The sequence below is a fragment of the Hippopotamus amphibius genome, chromosome 4 (genome assembly GCF_030028045.1).
Source record: "Hippopotamus amphibius kiboko isolate mHipAmp2 chromosome 4, mHipAmp2.hap2, whole genome shotgun sequence".
Classification (NCBI taxonomy): Eukaryota; Metazoa; Chordata; class Mammalia; order Artiodactyla; family Hippopotamidae; genus Hippopotamus; species Hippopotamus amphibius.
The window spans coordinates 124,981,435-124,996,219 of NC_080189.1; the positions used below are offsets into that span (position 1 = coordinate 124,981,435).

General features: G+C 37.1%; 1 protein-coding gene across 7 annotated transcripts in view; it reads right to left on the minus strand.

Annotated features, from left to right (window-relative positions):
* ARHGAP21 (Rho GTPase activating protein 21) overlaps nt 1–14,785 on the minus strand; it is a 120,041-nt gene that overhangs the window by 23,064 nt on the left and 82,192 nt on the right. For 5 of the 7 annotated variants that reach the window (XM_057731486.1, XM_057731489.1, XM_057731488.1 and 2 more), the window contains 2 exons: nt 9,515–9,544; nt 6,299–8,192 (listed from right to left, as the gene is read on the minus strand). In XM_057731486.1, coding sequence (XP_057587469.1) covers nt 6,299–8,192; nt 9,515–9,544 — 1,924 coding nt within the window. The remainder of the gene's footprint in view (nt 1–6,298; nt 8,193–9,514; nt 9,545–14,785) is intronic. The other 2 variants (XM_057731490.1, XM_057731491.1) reach the window with 1 other exon arrangement.

Sequence of the window (14,785 nt, forward strand, 5' to 3'; positions counted from 1 at the left end):
TTCTACAACCCAGTGAAATTATCAGAAGTTTATGCATAGACTGGCAGTGTAATTTTGCTTTTTATTTCACCTCTGCTAAAGAAGAGGTAATCCTACCCTCTCCCCAAATTACAGCATAATAATTTAAGACATGTTAATGCTATAATATTCAATGATGAAGTAAATCATACATCAACAAGGGGAGGAGTAAATTTGAGTAAGTTGGAAGAAATGGTGACTAATATAAAAATGTATGTAAAATTATATAGCTCCAAAAACAGCACGAGCATGTAGAGATAAATCTCTTTTACTAAAAATATGGAAAGTGAACACACTGTTTCTGTTCCAGTCCTAGGAGAAGGGACATTCACTGCAAATGACCTAAAAGACCAATCTATACCTCAAGCAAAATACAGTTTATAAAAGGAGAATAAATACTGTTAATGGATTCTTTGTCTTAAGAAATTCAAATGAGATAAACATTTCTTTTTATTTGCCTTCTGAGATATACACACTCAGTTTAAGTCAAAGGAGATGCACAGCAGTTATATTAGGTTGAATTTTATCTTCAATAAGCAAGCATAAGCTCTTTATAAGTAACAACTTAGTAATCTTTGACAGCACAAAAGATGTTAGCATTTTTTGTTACTCATCTATTTATTTAAAAATAAAAGATGCTATAAACAAGTTGAAAGTCAAATGATAAAGGTAGAAATATAACTGAAATCCAAGACCATTTTTTTAAATCTAATTTAAACCCAATGAAATAAAGTCATCTTAAAAAACTGATCTCCCTAGGCAAAATTTACTTCACCTTATTAGTACCAATTACTGACCATCAGGTGAAAAGCTCTGAGGTTCATGAAGATGGCATGCTCAAGAAACTCCACTTACATTAAAAATGTATGCTTGGAAAGAATGCTTAAAAAATAAGCCACTAATAAATTAACACGTGCTTCTAATCTCTGAAATTGATCATCAAATGACAAATCTCTCTATAGACTCACTTAACCTTTTACACTAATTATAAACAGAGCTGTGGAAACAATACACCTGTTAACAACAGGTAAGGGGGTGTTGTCACCTTGTTCAATTAGCCCCATTTTTAATAAACATAACCCAACTCATTATCTTAATGGTCATTCGGTTTTTTGATTAAGACCAAGCTTCTTTAATAGTCAATTCAAGAAACAGGCATTTAAAATCACATTTGGCTGTTTGAAAGTCATTTTGAGATTGGGCTATTTTGACAATCCAAAATGCAGTGCTCTAACTTCCTATTAGATACAAAAGGTTAGGAAGAGGGTAGAATTTTGAATAAATACTCCATCCTACTATGACCATATGGCCCCAAGTACAGGGAGTGAGGCTGTAAATCTAATAAGGAACTGTTGTTACAGTAGGTATTTGAAAGGCAGGTGATGGAATTAAAGTAGAAGCAGGAATGTGCAAATACGGTAGTTCTGGGGCAGTCAGCTCAGCTACAGGACAGTAACAAGGTCAGCTCTACATGTTTAAACACAAAAAACCAAAAAAAAACAAGTGGAAGTATTGCTTTCAGATATGCCACAGGCAATGGGCCACAGTTTCTGGCTGAATTTCTGCAGTCTCACTGATCAGACAACTTAACTGGAGGTTATAAGATTTCATGGGTTTGTGTGTGTGTGTGTGTAGGGCACGTGTATTAAAGATGACCCTGCTTGCCCGCTGACAAATGCTGGAGGTATTAATTTCAAGGAATCCAACATTTACCTTAAAAGAAATTAATAAATATTAGGCACCGATCTCACAAATCTATCTTTAGAACGATTAACTTTACACATGGAATAAGCTAGCTGTTAGGAATGAGGAGACGGGGCAGGGGGTCAAAGGACCTTAATCCTGTCTTGCTGGACTTTGTTAAAGCCACTTAATTCCTCTGGATATTAAATTCATTCCCTATAAACCGAAGAAATTGGACTAGGATAATCAGGAAGGGTCATTTCTAGCTCAAGAGGACTACAACAATAAATCCACAAAAGGGGTAAAATTATCTGTTTAATTTATGTAAGAATATAAAATACTATGGGGCCTTCATAAGCCAGGGACTTCTTTAGGGAGCTTTTGAGGTTTGAATTTGTTTTAAAAACTGACAGCTCTGGCTGCGAGTGTAGTTACTATTGGATCTATATTCAACATTAAAGGAACGAGCTGAAAATCCAGACAGTCTGCTTAGGGAAACAATTTTATAATTTTTAGAAGTGCGAAGTTTAAAAACATTTTATTTCCCTATGTAAATAAGCATAGTATTCTACAAGGTGTGCTACAGATCAATTTGAAATATTTTAGGATAAAAGCCAACTACCAAAAGGAAGATAAATGAACATCTAAAATTATTCTGTGGTGAGCAGGTTTTGTTAAACTTAGAACACATAAATTTATCTAGTAAGATGTCAATTCAACCTTGGGAAATCTGAGCTAAGAAGAGGGAATATTAAATTCAGAATTATTATTTAGTCACCCGATCACCAAGTCCCAGCCCTCTTGGGTAAATTTCAGATAGCTAAATTCGCCTGTAGAGACACTGTGATCCAGCTATATCCTACAAGCTGAAAACTTCTAAACTGGTTTAAAATGTCGGTGCCAGCATGGCTGTACCAATCAAATTCAATTTTAGTTAGGCTATTACTAATTAAGTACACACATACTGGCCAACTTTGGGGTGAGAAGAACAAGAAGAAGTATTAAAAATACGACAAAAAAGAGGGGAGAATGTATTTGAGATGAACTCGATACGGATAATACAGCTGGTTTCTTTATATTAATAATTATGAGTAGTATAAAGAAACGTAGAAAATCAGGACTGGAGAATACACCTTAATACCTGCTACTAAAGAACAAATTACTTAGGAACTCATTACTCATTTTGTGTTTTCTTGTTAAAGACGGTGAAATTTCTTTTCAGGACTTACTGTGAAGCTTTACAGAGCATGTATGTGTGTGAGTGGCATAAACAAAATACTACTAATGACTGATATTCCTAATTTAAAAACAGAGTGGTTTATTTTCTTCATTTTTCTAAGTCTTTGTTGACCCCAAAGGAATATTAGACGTTAAATGTGTAAAAAAAGTTGGAAAATTTTCCTTCTGTGAAACATTTCATTAGCTCTGTATTACACAGATAACTAAGTCAATGAATTGGCTCCATTCTCTGATACTTTGGGAATAAAGCCAAGGCACTTATTTACTTTGTATTGGTTATAATGTTTTCAAGTAACAAAAATAATTATTAAAATCACAGACTATTAAGACTCTGGAGTCTGATGATACAAAAGCAAGCTTTAATTTTTTTCTTTTCTTCCTTTTAATTTAAATGTTCCGTAAAACAGCATAGAGTATAGACCAAAATTCTCTTTTATGGTATACCAAACTGAAATACTCTAAATAAAAGAAAGGATTCATGGGCAAATACTTCTGAGACAAATTGTATTACATCCTGCCAAGAAAATTCACGATATATATAGAAGCATATATGTATATGATCCTGAGAGTTCTAGGGTGAAGACAGACAAAACTTAACTTTTAAATCCCAGCATTTCTCAATTTATTTGATCACTAATCTTTTTTTTTCCCCCTTTATCAAATGGAATTGGTGTTCCTAGAAAATACTTCTGAGAAACACTGCAAATAGTCTCAGTTACTCCATTTCAATGCTGGAGTCTATCCCAGTAAAACACATATTTTTAAAAATAGCTACATCAGAAAGACAAACACCTACTGGTCAGAAAAAACTTTAAAGCTCAATAATAAAAGGATTTCAATATTAATTTTGCAAGTTAAGAACACTTACATCCACAAATAGCATTTACATCCGAAACAGTGAAATCAACTCTGTGTTCATATCTCAGTTCTTTATTCTACCCACTGGTGCTGTTCAAATGCTATACCAGAGTAATCATAGGCAATATATTAAGGTCCTAGGAGGTATATAGGAAATAAATGGATTACAAAGACATTTCTATGCTGGGGACTTTTTAAGTCATGATTCATAAAACAAAACATGTCATTCACTAGGAACTATAAAGGAGATTCCTGAAAGTAGAATCTGATCAGAACTAATTAGTAAGCATTTTTATTTTTAATGAACAAGTGAAATGGTTTACTTTAATCATTTTTATAAATCTTTATGTATATAGAATTAAACATATTTTTGTCATATTTTAGTCAAAGTTCTTTTTTTAATAACATAGTGACCTTTGGATTTATTCCTGTACCTAGTAGTAACTAGAAAGAAATATTAATAGATATAACTAGCGAACTTTTTCTTACTCCAATGTAAGTTGATATTATTTTTATGAAGTAGGAAGAAAATATAATGCCATTATTCTGGTAAGATCTCACAACCATGAAATACAGCCATGGGTTGCAGGGCTTTTTATGTTTAAAAAAAATCATAAAACAATCATTTCTATAAAATATCTATAATTTCCATCTACAATAATATTCTACTATTCTTTGAGGCTGGCGTTTAGGGTACAGATATAAATATGAGCACAGTTAAGGTCTGACATTCCCTACAATGTTTACAACTTGAATATGTCATGTTTATAAAAAATATAAGTTACGTGGAACTTTCTTTAAAAAGCTGATTCTGATAGTGTCACCTGACAGTCCAAGAGCTCAACAGCTTTAAAAACTTTCTCTAGAAAAGAAAAAGTCTGAAATAGTATGCAAAGAGAAACACACTATATTACAAAATTATGGCAAACTCTTCCTGAACCTATGGGGTAACATAACAGGTTGAGGGAGAGTATGACCTTGGCCTCACAGCAAGGCCTTGCATCACACACCTCCAGAGGGCGCTCTTCACAGCACATTCTGTATAAATGGTGCCCTCTGGAGCTTTGCTTGGCGATGAGGCTGAATTACGTGTCTATTGCTTATTAACTGTGTGACCCTGGGGAAGTTATTTAACCTCTCAAAAGCTTAGATTTCTCATTTATTAAATAAAGGTAATACTAAGGACATACATGATAGTCCTGTTAGCATATATCTTAGAGCTACATAGTAATTATGATGAAAATTTGTTTTGTTTTGCTACACATTTAACCATCATCTCAAAATTATCATTCGCTTATTATTTCAACAAATATTGAGTGCCTTCTCTATGCCAGACAGTGGTTCCAGGCATTAAGGACACAAACGTGAACAAAAGATCTAAAATCCTGGCTCTCATGTAGCTTACGTTTTAGCTCTGCAGAGAAACATGTAATAAAAAAATACAAATGCCAAGTGGAAACAAGTGGTATAAAGATAAATAAAGTAGCTTTAGGAGATAGAGTATGTCAGGTTCTGTGCGTATTTTAGATAGGCTGGTCTGGAAAGGCTGCTTTGATAAGGTAATATCTGAGCAGAGGCCCAAACGTACTGAGAGAGAGAGACAGAGTCTTGTGAATATCTCTGGCATGCATTCCAGGGCTGGGAATTGATGCCAGGGCCCTGAAGCAGGGCGTGCTTGGCGCGTTCCAGGGCTGCTAGGAGGCTGGCATGTGTGAAGATGGGATGCACAGGGAGATGGGAGGTGGGAGCAGAGGGGTGGAGTGGGGCTGCAGGGCAGATCACGGAGGGCCTTGCCCGCCATGGTAGGATTTTGGATTCTATTCTGAGCAACACGGTAAGTAAAAAAGGGTTCTGATCAGGAGTGAAATGACCTGATTGATATTTTTAAAAACATACTGGCTGCTTTGTGGATAACGTACCTGGGGCGTGTGGGAGCAGACTAAAGCATCAGTGAACATGATAGGTGTTCTAGATCAGGGCACACACTTGGAATTTAAGTAATTTCGTCCCATCTATTCCAGGATTTATTCTAAGACAAAGTAATGTGACAACAAAGAGGTCTTTTCAGTTGGCCCACAAGTTAAAATTTATAAAGAAATAAGCTTTAGAAAGTAAAAAGCACTGTTTAAATGAAAGGCTGAATACTAGAGATCAAAACTGCTCCACTGGGCTTTTGTTTCAGCTCAATCAACATCTAAGTACAATTTGGTTTGCTGATGGGTCTCTTGGCCCTAGGTGGTGGGGATTTGTTTCATCAGAATTAAAATTAAAAATGGGTGTTAAGCACGTAAAGTTAAAAAAAAAAAGGAAAACTGATACTAGAAATAATTTTTTGAGAGTAAAAGCTTATGGCTCTGGTTTTAGCAGAGTGTACAAAATGCGGAACAAGTGTTTTAAGATCATAGTGTAAAATTCCTGTACCTGTTGAACTAGAACTACTTTGCTGAAAAGATTTGTTAAGTATTCAACATATTAACCAATGACTATTAGGTGTGCTCACCTATAAATGGAATGGAAGCCAAGGAATCACCGGGTGGGCTGGTACTTGAGGCCTTCCTCTCCTCCATCCTTTTTATGTGGACCTCTCGGCGAGCATCATTAGGTAGCCAGCAAGTGGTGTCTGACCCGGGCTCCTGGTCATTCACTGCCAAGATGTAAGACTGATGCCTTAAAGGCTGCGGCGTCTGGCGACCAGATGGAGGTTTTTCTCTTAGGATGACAGTTTCTTTACTATCTACAGTATTTGATTGCTGAATTTCAGCCTCTTGTAAATTTAAATCTTGATTCCTTTGAGTGACGGAGAATTCTAAATCTGGAGTGCCAGCTCTCTCACTCATCGGAGGGGCGGGCTTAACAGAAGCTCCGGACAGAGACGGGGGTTTCCCAGTGTCCGCTTGGTGCTCGGGGGCACTTTCAGCCCTTAACCATGTCTGCTGATTCAATAGACTGTTTTGATGCAAGTGATTTACTGGTCTTTGGTCTTTGATGGAAACAAACGAGTTCTGGCTGGAGGGCGGTTTTGTGACATGCGTAGAAGGCGCTTTCAGAGAATTACTTCGGACTTTCACAAGAGGTGACCTGTCTTGTGAAATACCTCGAGGCTGGGACATTCCGAAGGTAGTTTGAAAATTTCTGTTTGGCTGCAGTGGTTTCAAATCTGCCGGAATTTTTTTCAACTGAGACACTGACCCCACCCCTCTGCCACTCACTCGCCTGTTGTCGGAATTCACGACACTTGGAGCCACTGTAAAACTGGAACCTCGTAACGACTTGTGAATTTCTTGCTGCCTGGGCCTTTCATAAATGCCTCGGCGATCATCCTGTTCGGTAAATCCACTCCACTTGTACGTCTGCTTTCGTTCTCCGTTTGCATCAGGTGGTGAACATTCAGAATGGACGTTTTCTAAGGTTTCACCCTGTCCCTCGATATAATCCCATGAGCGAGTTCTATGGTTACTAAAACTAATAGAAGGAGATGTCAGTGCTCCTTGAGACGCACTCCTTGGACAGTACTTCATTAACACAGAGTCCTCCAGCCTCTCCTGAGACACACTGCGTTGCCGGATCTGAACGGACTGAGGCACTCGGTCCTGAGAGGTGCTCCGACGTCGTACCTGCAGGGCGGTGCGGTTCAGCACCACCTGGTTATAATCTGTTGTGCTCTGAGAGGCTGCTCTTAAACTATCTAATCTTTCTTGAATTGTCCGACAACCCATGTGCAACCGCCGGTTATCAATATACTCTTTGTAAGTTTTATAGTTTTTCCAGTCTATGTGCTGATGGGAGTTTGGAGAATAGTGATTGACAGATACAGGAGGAGAATCCACAGCTGGAGATCTACTGCTGGCCAGTCCTTCTGAGTGTCCACTGTAATGGGCTGATTTAAGTAAGATGCTGGAAGGTTCCAATGACCTGGAGCCGGTCTGATGGATGAGATGGGATGTGGGAATTGACGATGGTGGCGATGTGGTTCTTGACGCTGTTTTGAAAGAGGTCTGCTCGTTTCTGCCATACCTCACTTCCTCAGTTCTGTGGGAGGGAACTGTGTGGTTGCTTCTATTAGGTAACAAATCTACAACCTTCTCAGAAGGTACTAGGATGGTCCTTACACTTTCATTGCAGACACACACTGCTGTGTTTGACTTGGCCACCTCTGGTGGTGACGGAGGCACTTGTATTTCCATCCTGTAGGCCCTGCTGGGCTGCGTCAGCACTGGGGGACTGGTTTGCGGTCGGCTTGTGGAGGAGTCTGGAGGAACTATTTCAAGGGGCTGTGCCGGGGCAGGAGGGGCGGATGGCGGCCAGGGGTAGCAGACCGGTGGGGGTTCAGGTATGTTGCGGGCATTGCCGCTGTAGGCTTCGTTGCCTTTCAGGTAGGCATCTTGAGAATACGCCTACATGGAGATGAGAGAAAGGGGTCACTTCAAATTCATCAAAGGAACACTCATTTCCATTCTTGTGATGCACTATTTTATTTTACGGTGCCCTGCCTTGCTGCTGAGTGGCATTCACTAAAGCATGCATGCGAACACAATGTAACGGTACTCCACTAATTCAGAAAAGGGCTAGTCTCTCAGAAATCAAATAAATTGTAGAATTCGCAAAAAAATATAAATTACAATTGCCTATTTTCTCAAGAGATCTGAAATGCACCAAATCCTCCCCACCCCCATTAATTAGATATAGATGTCTTGCTTCCAAAATTTTCCCCTTTCAAGTTTTACGATTTTTTCCCCAGCAGCTGGCAGGTTAAATGGCTGCCTAATAAATCTCAGCAAAAGAAGAGTATGATCTTTTGCCAGAGCGAAGGTGAAAATACTAAAAATCTTCACCAAATACATCTTCACTTTAGGCACTACTGCTATCATAAATGATATATTAAACACTGTCTCGCCGATTAATGATTACTGAGTAGCTAAAAATAATCCATTTTGATAAATTAAGTCCTCCAACAGCCATGCTAAGTATTTAAATTTTTAAAATAGAGAATATGCACATTTAAGAAGTACATATTAAAGGCATAAACTATGAAAAAAGATAACTCATCTTCCTGTATATAATTTATATTTTTTTATTTTATGCTCATGCAAAATTGTATTGTACAAATTTATTTGGTCTCTTTTACCTGTTATAAGGAGACATTTCTCTATTACTAACAGGCAGGCATGCAGCTCCAATTATTTTTTCTTAATTATTTGTGAAATTATCTAGCAATGTTTTTTAAAACTTAAAAATAAACTAATAACGAGACTATTAAACAGAGCTAACTGATGTAATTCAGGATTATGCTCAACAGCTCAGAGTTAGATATAGTGTCATATTACATATCCTCCCCTAATCAAAATAAGCTTAATTCAAGACTATCATCACATCCTGTCTTTGCATTAGACAGCTTGCAAAGCTCAAGTGCAGCCACAAACATAACATAACAGCAAAGTACTAGGAGAAGAGAGAGGGTGGATGCTTAAAAAAATTACAGATGCAGATAAATGTTATGTTTTAACACCAGTTATACACAGGATACAAAAGAAAACCAAATGTGAAAAGAAAGAAATAAAGAAAACAATATATCACAAACACATTCTGCAAATTAGTAAGATTAACACCATGGAGAGACTCCTCTAAGCAAACTTACAGTTTTAATAGATTGGCTTATTACAAATCTCTACAAAACATGACTTAAAAAGCAAGGAAATGGCTTCTGTGCAGTTCTTACCAGAGCTGTGACATCCTTTGTAAATTGTAGCTAGCAGAAAATAGGAAAACATAGTAGAAGCTGCTTACTGATATAAAGACAGAATCATGTTGTCATATTGATGCTGGAAAACAGCAAGCTAAAAATACATCTATACTGATTCCTCTGGAAGGTACCAAGAGAAGTAAAGGGCAGTGAGGCGTAAAGAATAACTTCAGTATCCTTCTGAGCATCTTTTCCTCAGGCTTTCATCTGGTTCTTATTTGATTTGTCTACCATTCTTGAAAGCAAAATACATCTGGTGACATGCATTCCTAACAGATATTTGCTTCAATATGCACTGCTGCCTGACAATGTGCCACAGAGCTTCCCTTCCACGAGAGCAACATTGATGCCTCTCATTTCCCCTGAGCTTCTTCCAGCTCTGCTTCCAGATGACGAAACGAATGCTCTATTATGCATTTAAAATCGTACAACCTCCTCCTTCCCCTGTAAATCAGAGCATAACCACAAGCTGTCAGCTGACTGCAGCTGCCTTTACACTAGGGTTTGGAATGAAAGAATGACTGTTTTATTAGATGGGCTTCCCTCAAAAATTAAGATCTTTCAACGCTGTACCTTTTGCCCTGTATTATTAGCTTATGAAAATAACTACTGAATGGACATAAACAAATATTACTTCCAGAGTCATTCTTTTTAACTTCTAAAGAATATTATAGCACCTAAACCAGGATGCAGTGAGAAATGAAAGCCCAGTAGATAAGAGAAAACATGCATGTCGTAATATTTCTAAAGGCATGAATACAGGCAATCAAAATATACATTTTGGGTATGTGCCACTGACATAATAAGCCTGTCTTTTTAATACTGATTATGGTCGCACCAAGTGGACTCCCTGGTATAGTATTTCCAGAGCGTGTTTGTGAAATTTTATTAAGCATTACCTGAAAGGGGTGGGGGGACTATTCCCTGTGCTTGATGATGTAGGGAAAGGTTGGCTGGTGGGCTTAATATACATTGTAAAACCCGATATGAAATTACAAACTTATTTGGCCACGGAACCCATTTTTTTTTCCAGGGGTTTTAACACAATTAGAATTTCTGATCTAGAACTAATAATTTAGAGATACCTCCTTTATTCAAATTTGGGGAGGAATATTATCTTTTAATAATAAAAATATATGACCAGAACTATTAAATACTTGGAAAGGTATTTGACATGCTTTAGATGTTGCTAAGATTCCTAAATAGTCTGTATTCATGGGTCCTCGCTTCTGGGCAAAGTCATGGCAAAGGGGTCCTTAAATATACATATGTGGACCATGCATTAACAGTGGGCTGACTGAACAGAACACCTTACACACCCAGTACTACTGTCTAATGCAAGCAGATATGGTGGACATAAATAAAACATGAATTCATTCAGTAGTATTACTGAATTTCCTCACATAGTCTGTGAGTTCATGTATACTAAAAAAGCTTGTTTGTTTGTTTGTCTATTTAAAAGTTTCTCATTCTCATAACGTTTGGGAACCAATACCATGCAATTAACATCCATGGGGAAATCAGCAGTGCTCTGAAGGCCACAGTCACTTAGTATGTGTTCCAGGTAAGTCATGGAATAAATGTCTATGGCTATGCTGAGAGGTGTGGTACAGACACAAATCAGCTCCAGAATATGTGCAGAGACACAAATTAGGAACAGACAATATGCATTTTAAGGGGTCTTCTCCCATGATGCTTTTAAGTGGTCGCCTGGAAAACAAAGTGCCTATGAAGGAAAGCTTTACATGGGGCTTGGGCGAACACTGGGTTGGATTACAATATTCAACTCATTGAGGAGAACGTGGAACCCGCTGATAAGGTTTTACCTTCTGAAAATAGAATGTAAAAATCTACCACTTGCTCCTAGATGTGACTGGGGCGTGCTTTCTTTGGAGCGCTCGGTCAGGAAGTACTCAGTCTTCCACTGAGACATTACAGTCAGACATTTCAATGTTTTAACTACCCCACTGGAAATCTCTGAATTGTCAACAGGCACCAATTAAAAAATACAAAATATCACTTAAAGTTACTTTTATATAATGGTGTCAATTTATCTTCTTTTATAATGACATCAAAATCATCCTGTATTAATAAGTTTGTTTGGAATGGCACAGCCCAGAAATTTTTGAAACCAATGTCATTAAGAACTGCATATTTGGCTCATGATAATTTTTATTTTTACATTTAAGCCCAAGTGGATACTTCACAGTCTATATCCAGAAGCTCTGGTGGAATTAGACAATACTCAGATTTCTTTCTGACTGATTAGCACTTGAGAATTCAACAGATATGACAAAAAAAACCCTAGCCAAGTTTTTTTCATTAGTCCTTTTATATATCACTCTACATTTTTTCTTGAATTTCCTTTACCCTTGTTCTTAAGTATTATATCTTGTAGTAGCTTAGTAGTTTAAAAGTTTATATTTTAAAATTCAAGCCATACCTAAAGAAAACAGAATGATAGCAGCCGTGTCATGCCTATAGATCCAAAAGATTCTTTAAAGGGGGTGGGGTGGGAGATGAGTAAGGAAAGATGCCTCATCTGAGGTCTTCATTTGGAATTAGAATTGTAAAGAGCATTTAAATAAAATGTAATGTTAACAGTTTGGATCTTGATCATATGTACAGCGCCTAACAGTAGCTAAATAATCCTAAAATAATCTTTCAGTTCAGTTTTTTAGAACTGCATCAAAATCACTCTTACTATTATGATAGTATTACTATTACTATACCATATTTACTGTGTAGGAAATAGTAAAAACAAACAAAAAAGTACAGAATAAATAAGCTAGTAAGATTAAAATTCCTGCCTACCAGTTCACCAGTAACAGGTTGATTTAATTTAATACCATTACCTATTATAAAAGCAAAAATAACCACCTATCCGTTTGTATAATTTTAAAATACAAGCCTGACATGCCACAGTGGGGCATGGGAGAAGGTGATGGTGTGGGTAATTTATACCTTTCTAAATTATTTGAAACTTTTCTAACAAGCATGTACTACTCTTACAGTTATTTAAAATACTTTTTTTAGGGAATTCCCTGGCTGTCCAGAGGCTAGAACTCTGTGCTTTCACTGCGGTGGGCCCGGCTTCAACCCCTGGTCGGGGAACTAAGATCCCTCAAGCTGTGCAGCATGGGCAAAAATAAAATACTTAAAAAAAAAAAAGAAAAAAAAAGGACAAAAAAAAAAAGAACAAAGTAACTGCTTCAAACTTGCAAAATATGAAAGAACCCTCCAGAATTCCTACGCTTGCTTCTCTACTCGAAAGCAAGACCACCTTGATCCACATGTGACAAATGGATACCTAATTTTAAATAGAATAGCACACTGATTGTGGAACATAATAAATGATTGTTTTGAAAGTAATTCTAATAAATCGAAAGAAAAACTTGGGTTAAATTATATTTTTTGATTTATGTCACGTATTCATGGAGTGGTAACTTGGGCAACAGACCCAGAGATGAGTTAGCCTCGCAGCTCTGAGCCTGACCGCTGGTGTGACCGTGTCGGCCACTGGAACTCTGCATTCAGACCCAGCGGCAGTATGGGATTGTGGTTTAGTCTCAAGTACAGGCTACGTACCATCTCAGTCCTGCCTGGGTTCAAGTCCTAATGCCATCACTTTCTTCCCTTTACACTGGAAAAGCTGTTTAACCTGGCCGTGTTTAACACACAGTAGGCTCAAAGTAGGCTCCAAATGCCCTCGTCAAACATCAGGCACCCCCAAGAATCTCCAAAGCCATCAGAACTGATCGACTTAAAACTGAATTTTTGAGTACATGGAACTAAAGGCTTAATGTGGTATCCTGAGGTGTGCACGGAAAAGAACGCCCAGATCTAGTGCTCCTACCATGAGTCCATTCGAGGATGTGTGTTTTTTTCAATCTGCATCACTGTTTAAGGTGACTTGATGGGTGGTGGCTATTTCATTTGTGCACAGACAATGTCTGAGAGGGCAACAAAATCATTTTGTTTTTTTTTTTTTTAAATGCAACAGGAAGTGCTTTTTATTCTGTAACATCACCTTAAAAATATGAATTTGTCTAAGATACCAGTCTAAAATATCAATATATGAGACAATCAAATGACTGAAATGAATACAATACTTTTCATATTGTGAATCTAGAAAATGTATGTTAGTTTAAAAAATGAGGTTGTCACGTACAGGAGTACTACCACCAGCACTAGTTTAATAACCTAATGAATAATTCTTAATTTTGCTTCATGTTTTTCAATATCATATCACTGTCTTCTGAAAATTATGAGATTTATTATTATATACCTGTCCTTACATGAGGCAAGTTTTATAAAAAATTAAATTTTCTCTGCCACCTCTCAAAGATGAGCTGAGTACCTCCAGAACAACTTGAGGTTGTATCACTTGAGGAACAAAAGTTCATGGACACCCAATTCTGCTGTTACCCAGGCAAACATATACAACGTGAGACAGGCTTTCTCTTGGGTAAATGATGTTTATAGTGGCTGTAAAAATGTTCATGTTTATGTTTTCTTTACAATGAATATTCAGCCTCACAGGGACAACTACATCTCTAAAAGTATATATTTTTAAGTAACAGATTTAAGACCAACAAATACTCTAAAGGCCCCTAATAGAACACTTTCATTCTAGAATCTGTTAGAGAGAAGTATTTCCACATATGGTTTTTAAAATCCCAGATTCTCTTTGTGTTTTATAATAGCTTTATGTTTTATAATAGCTTTCTCTTTGTGACACAACCTCCAGGGAAGGTCAGTGGTTAAGACTGCCTTCCAATGAAGAGGGTGCGGGTTTGATCCCTGGTCAGGGAGCTAAGACCCCACATGCCTCATGGCCAAAAAACCAAAAAAACATAAAACAGAAGCAATATTGTAACAAATTCAATAAAGACTTTAAAAATGGTCTACATTAAAAAAAAAATCTTAAAAAAAATAAAAAGCCACTTGTAGGCATCCCAGCTAAAAGAGTTTATGCAGCAAAGAAGTTGCTGCATTTCAGTGTCCTTCAGGGAACAATGTAGTCTGCGTTAATGATATATACTCCTTCAATTTCCTAACAAATCACAGTACATGCAAATGTGAATGAAGACTGGGTTTAAATGTGAGGTTTTCTTTTATCATCAAGGATATGGGCTTTTAATTTCTTATGATTAAAGTAACTCGACAAGTTTTAAAAATGAATTTTCTGTTACAATATATCAGGACCCTTTACTGAGGAACCTTGAAGATCTGTGTGCTCAGGTC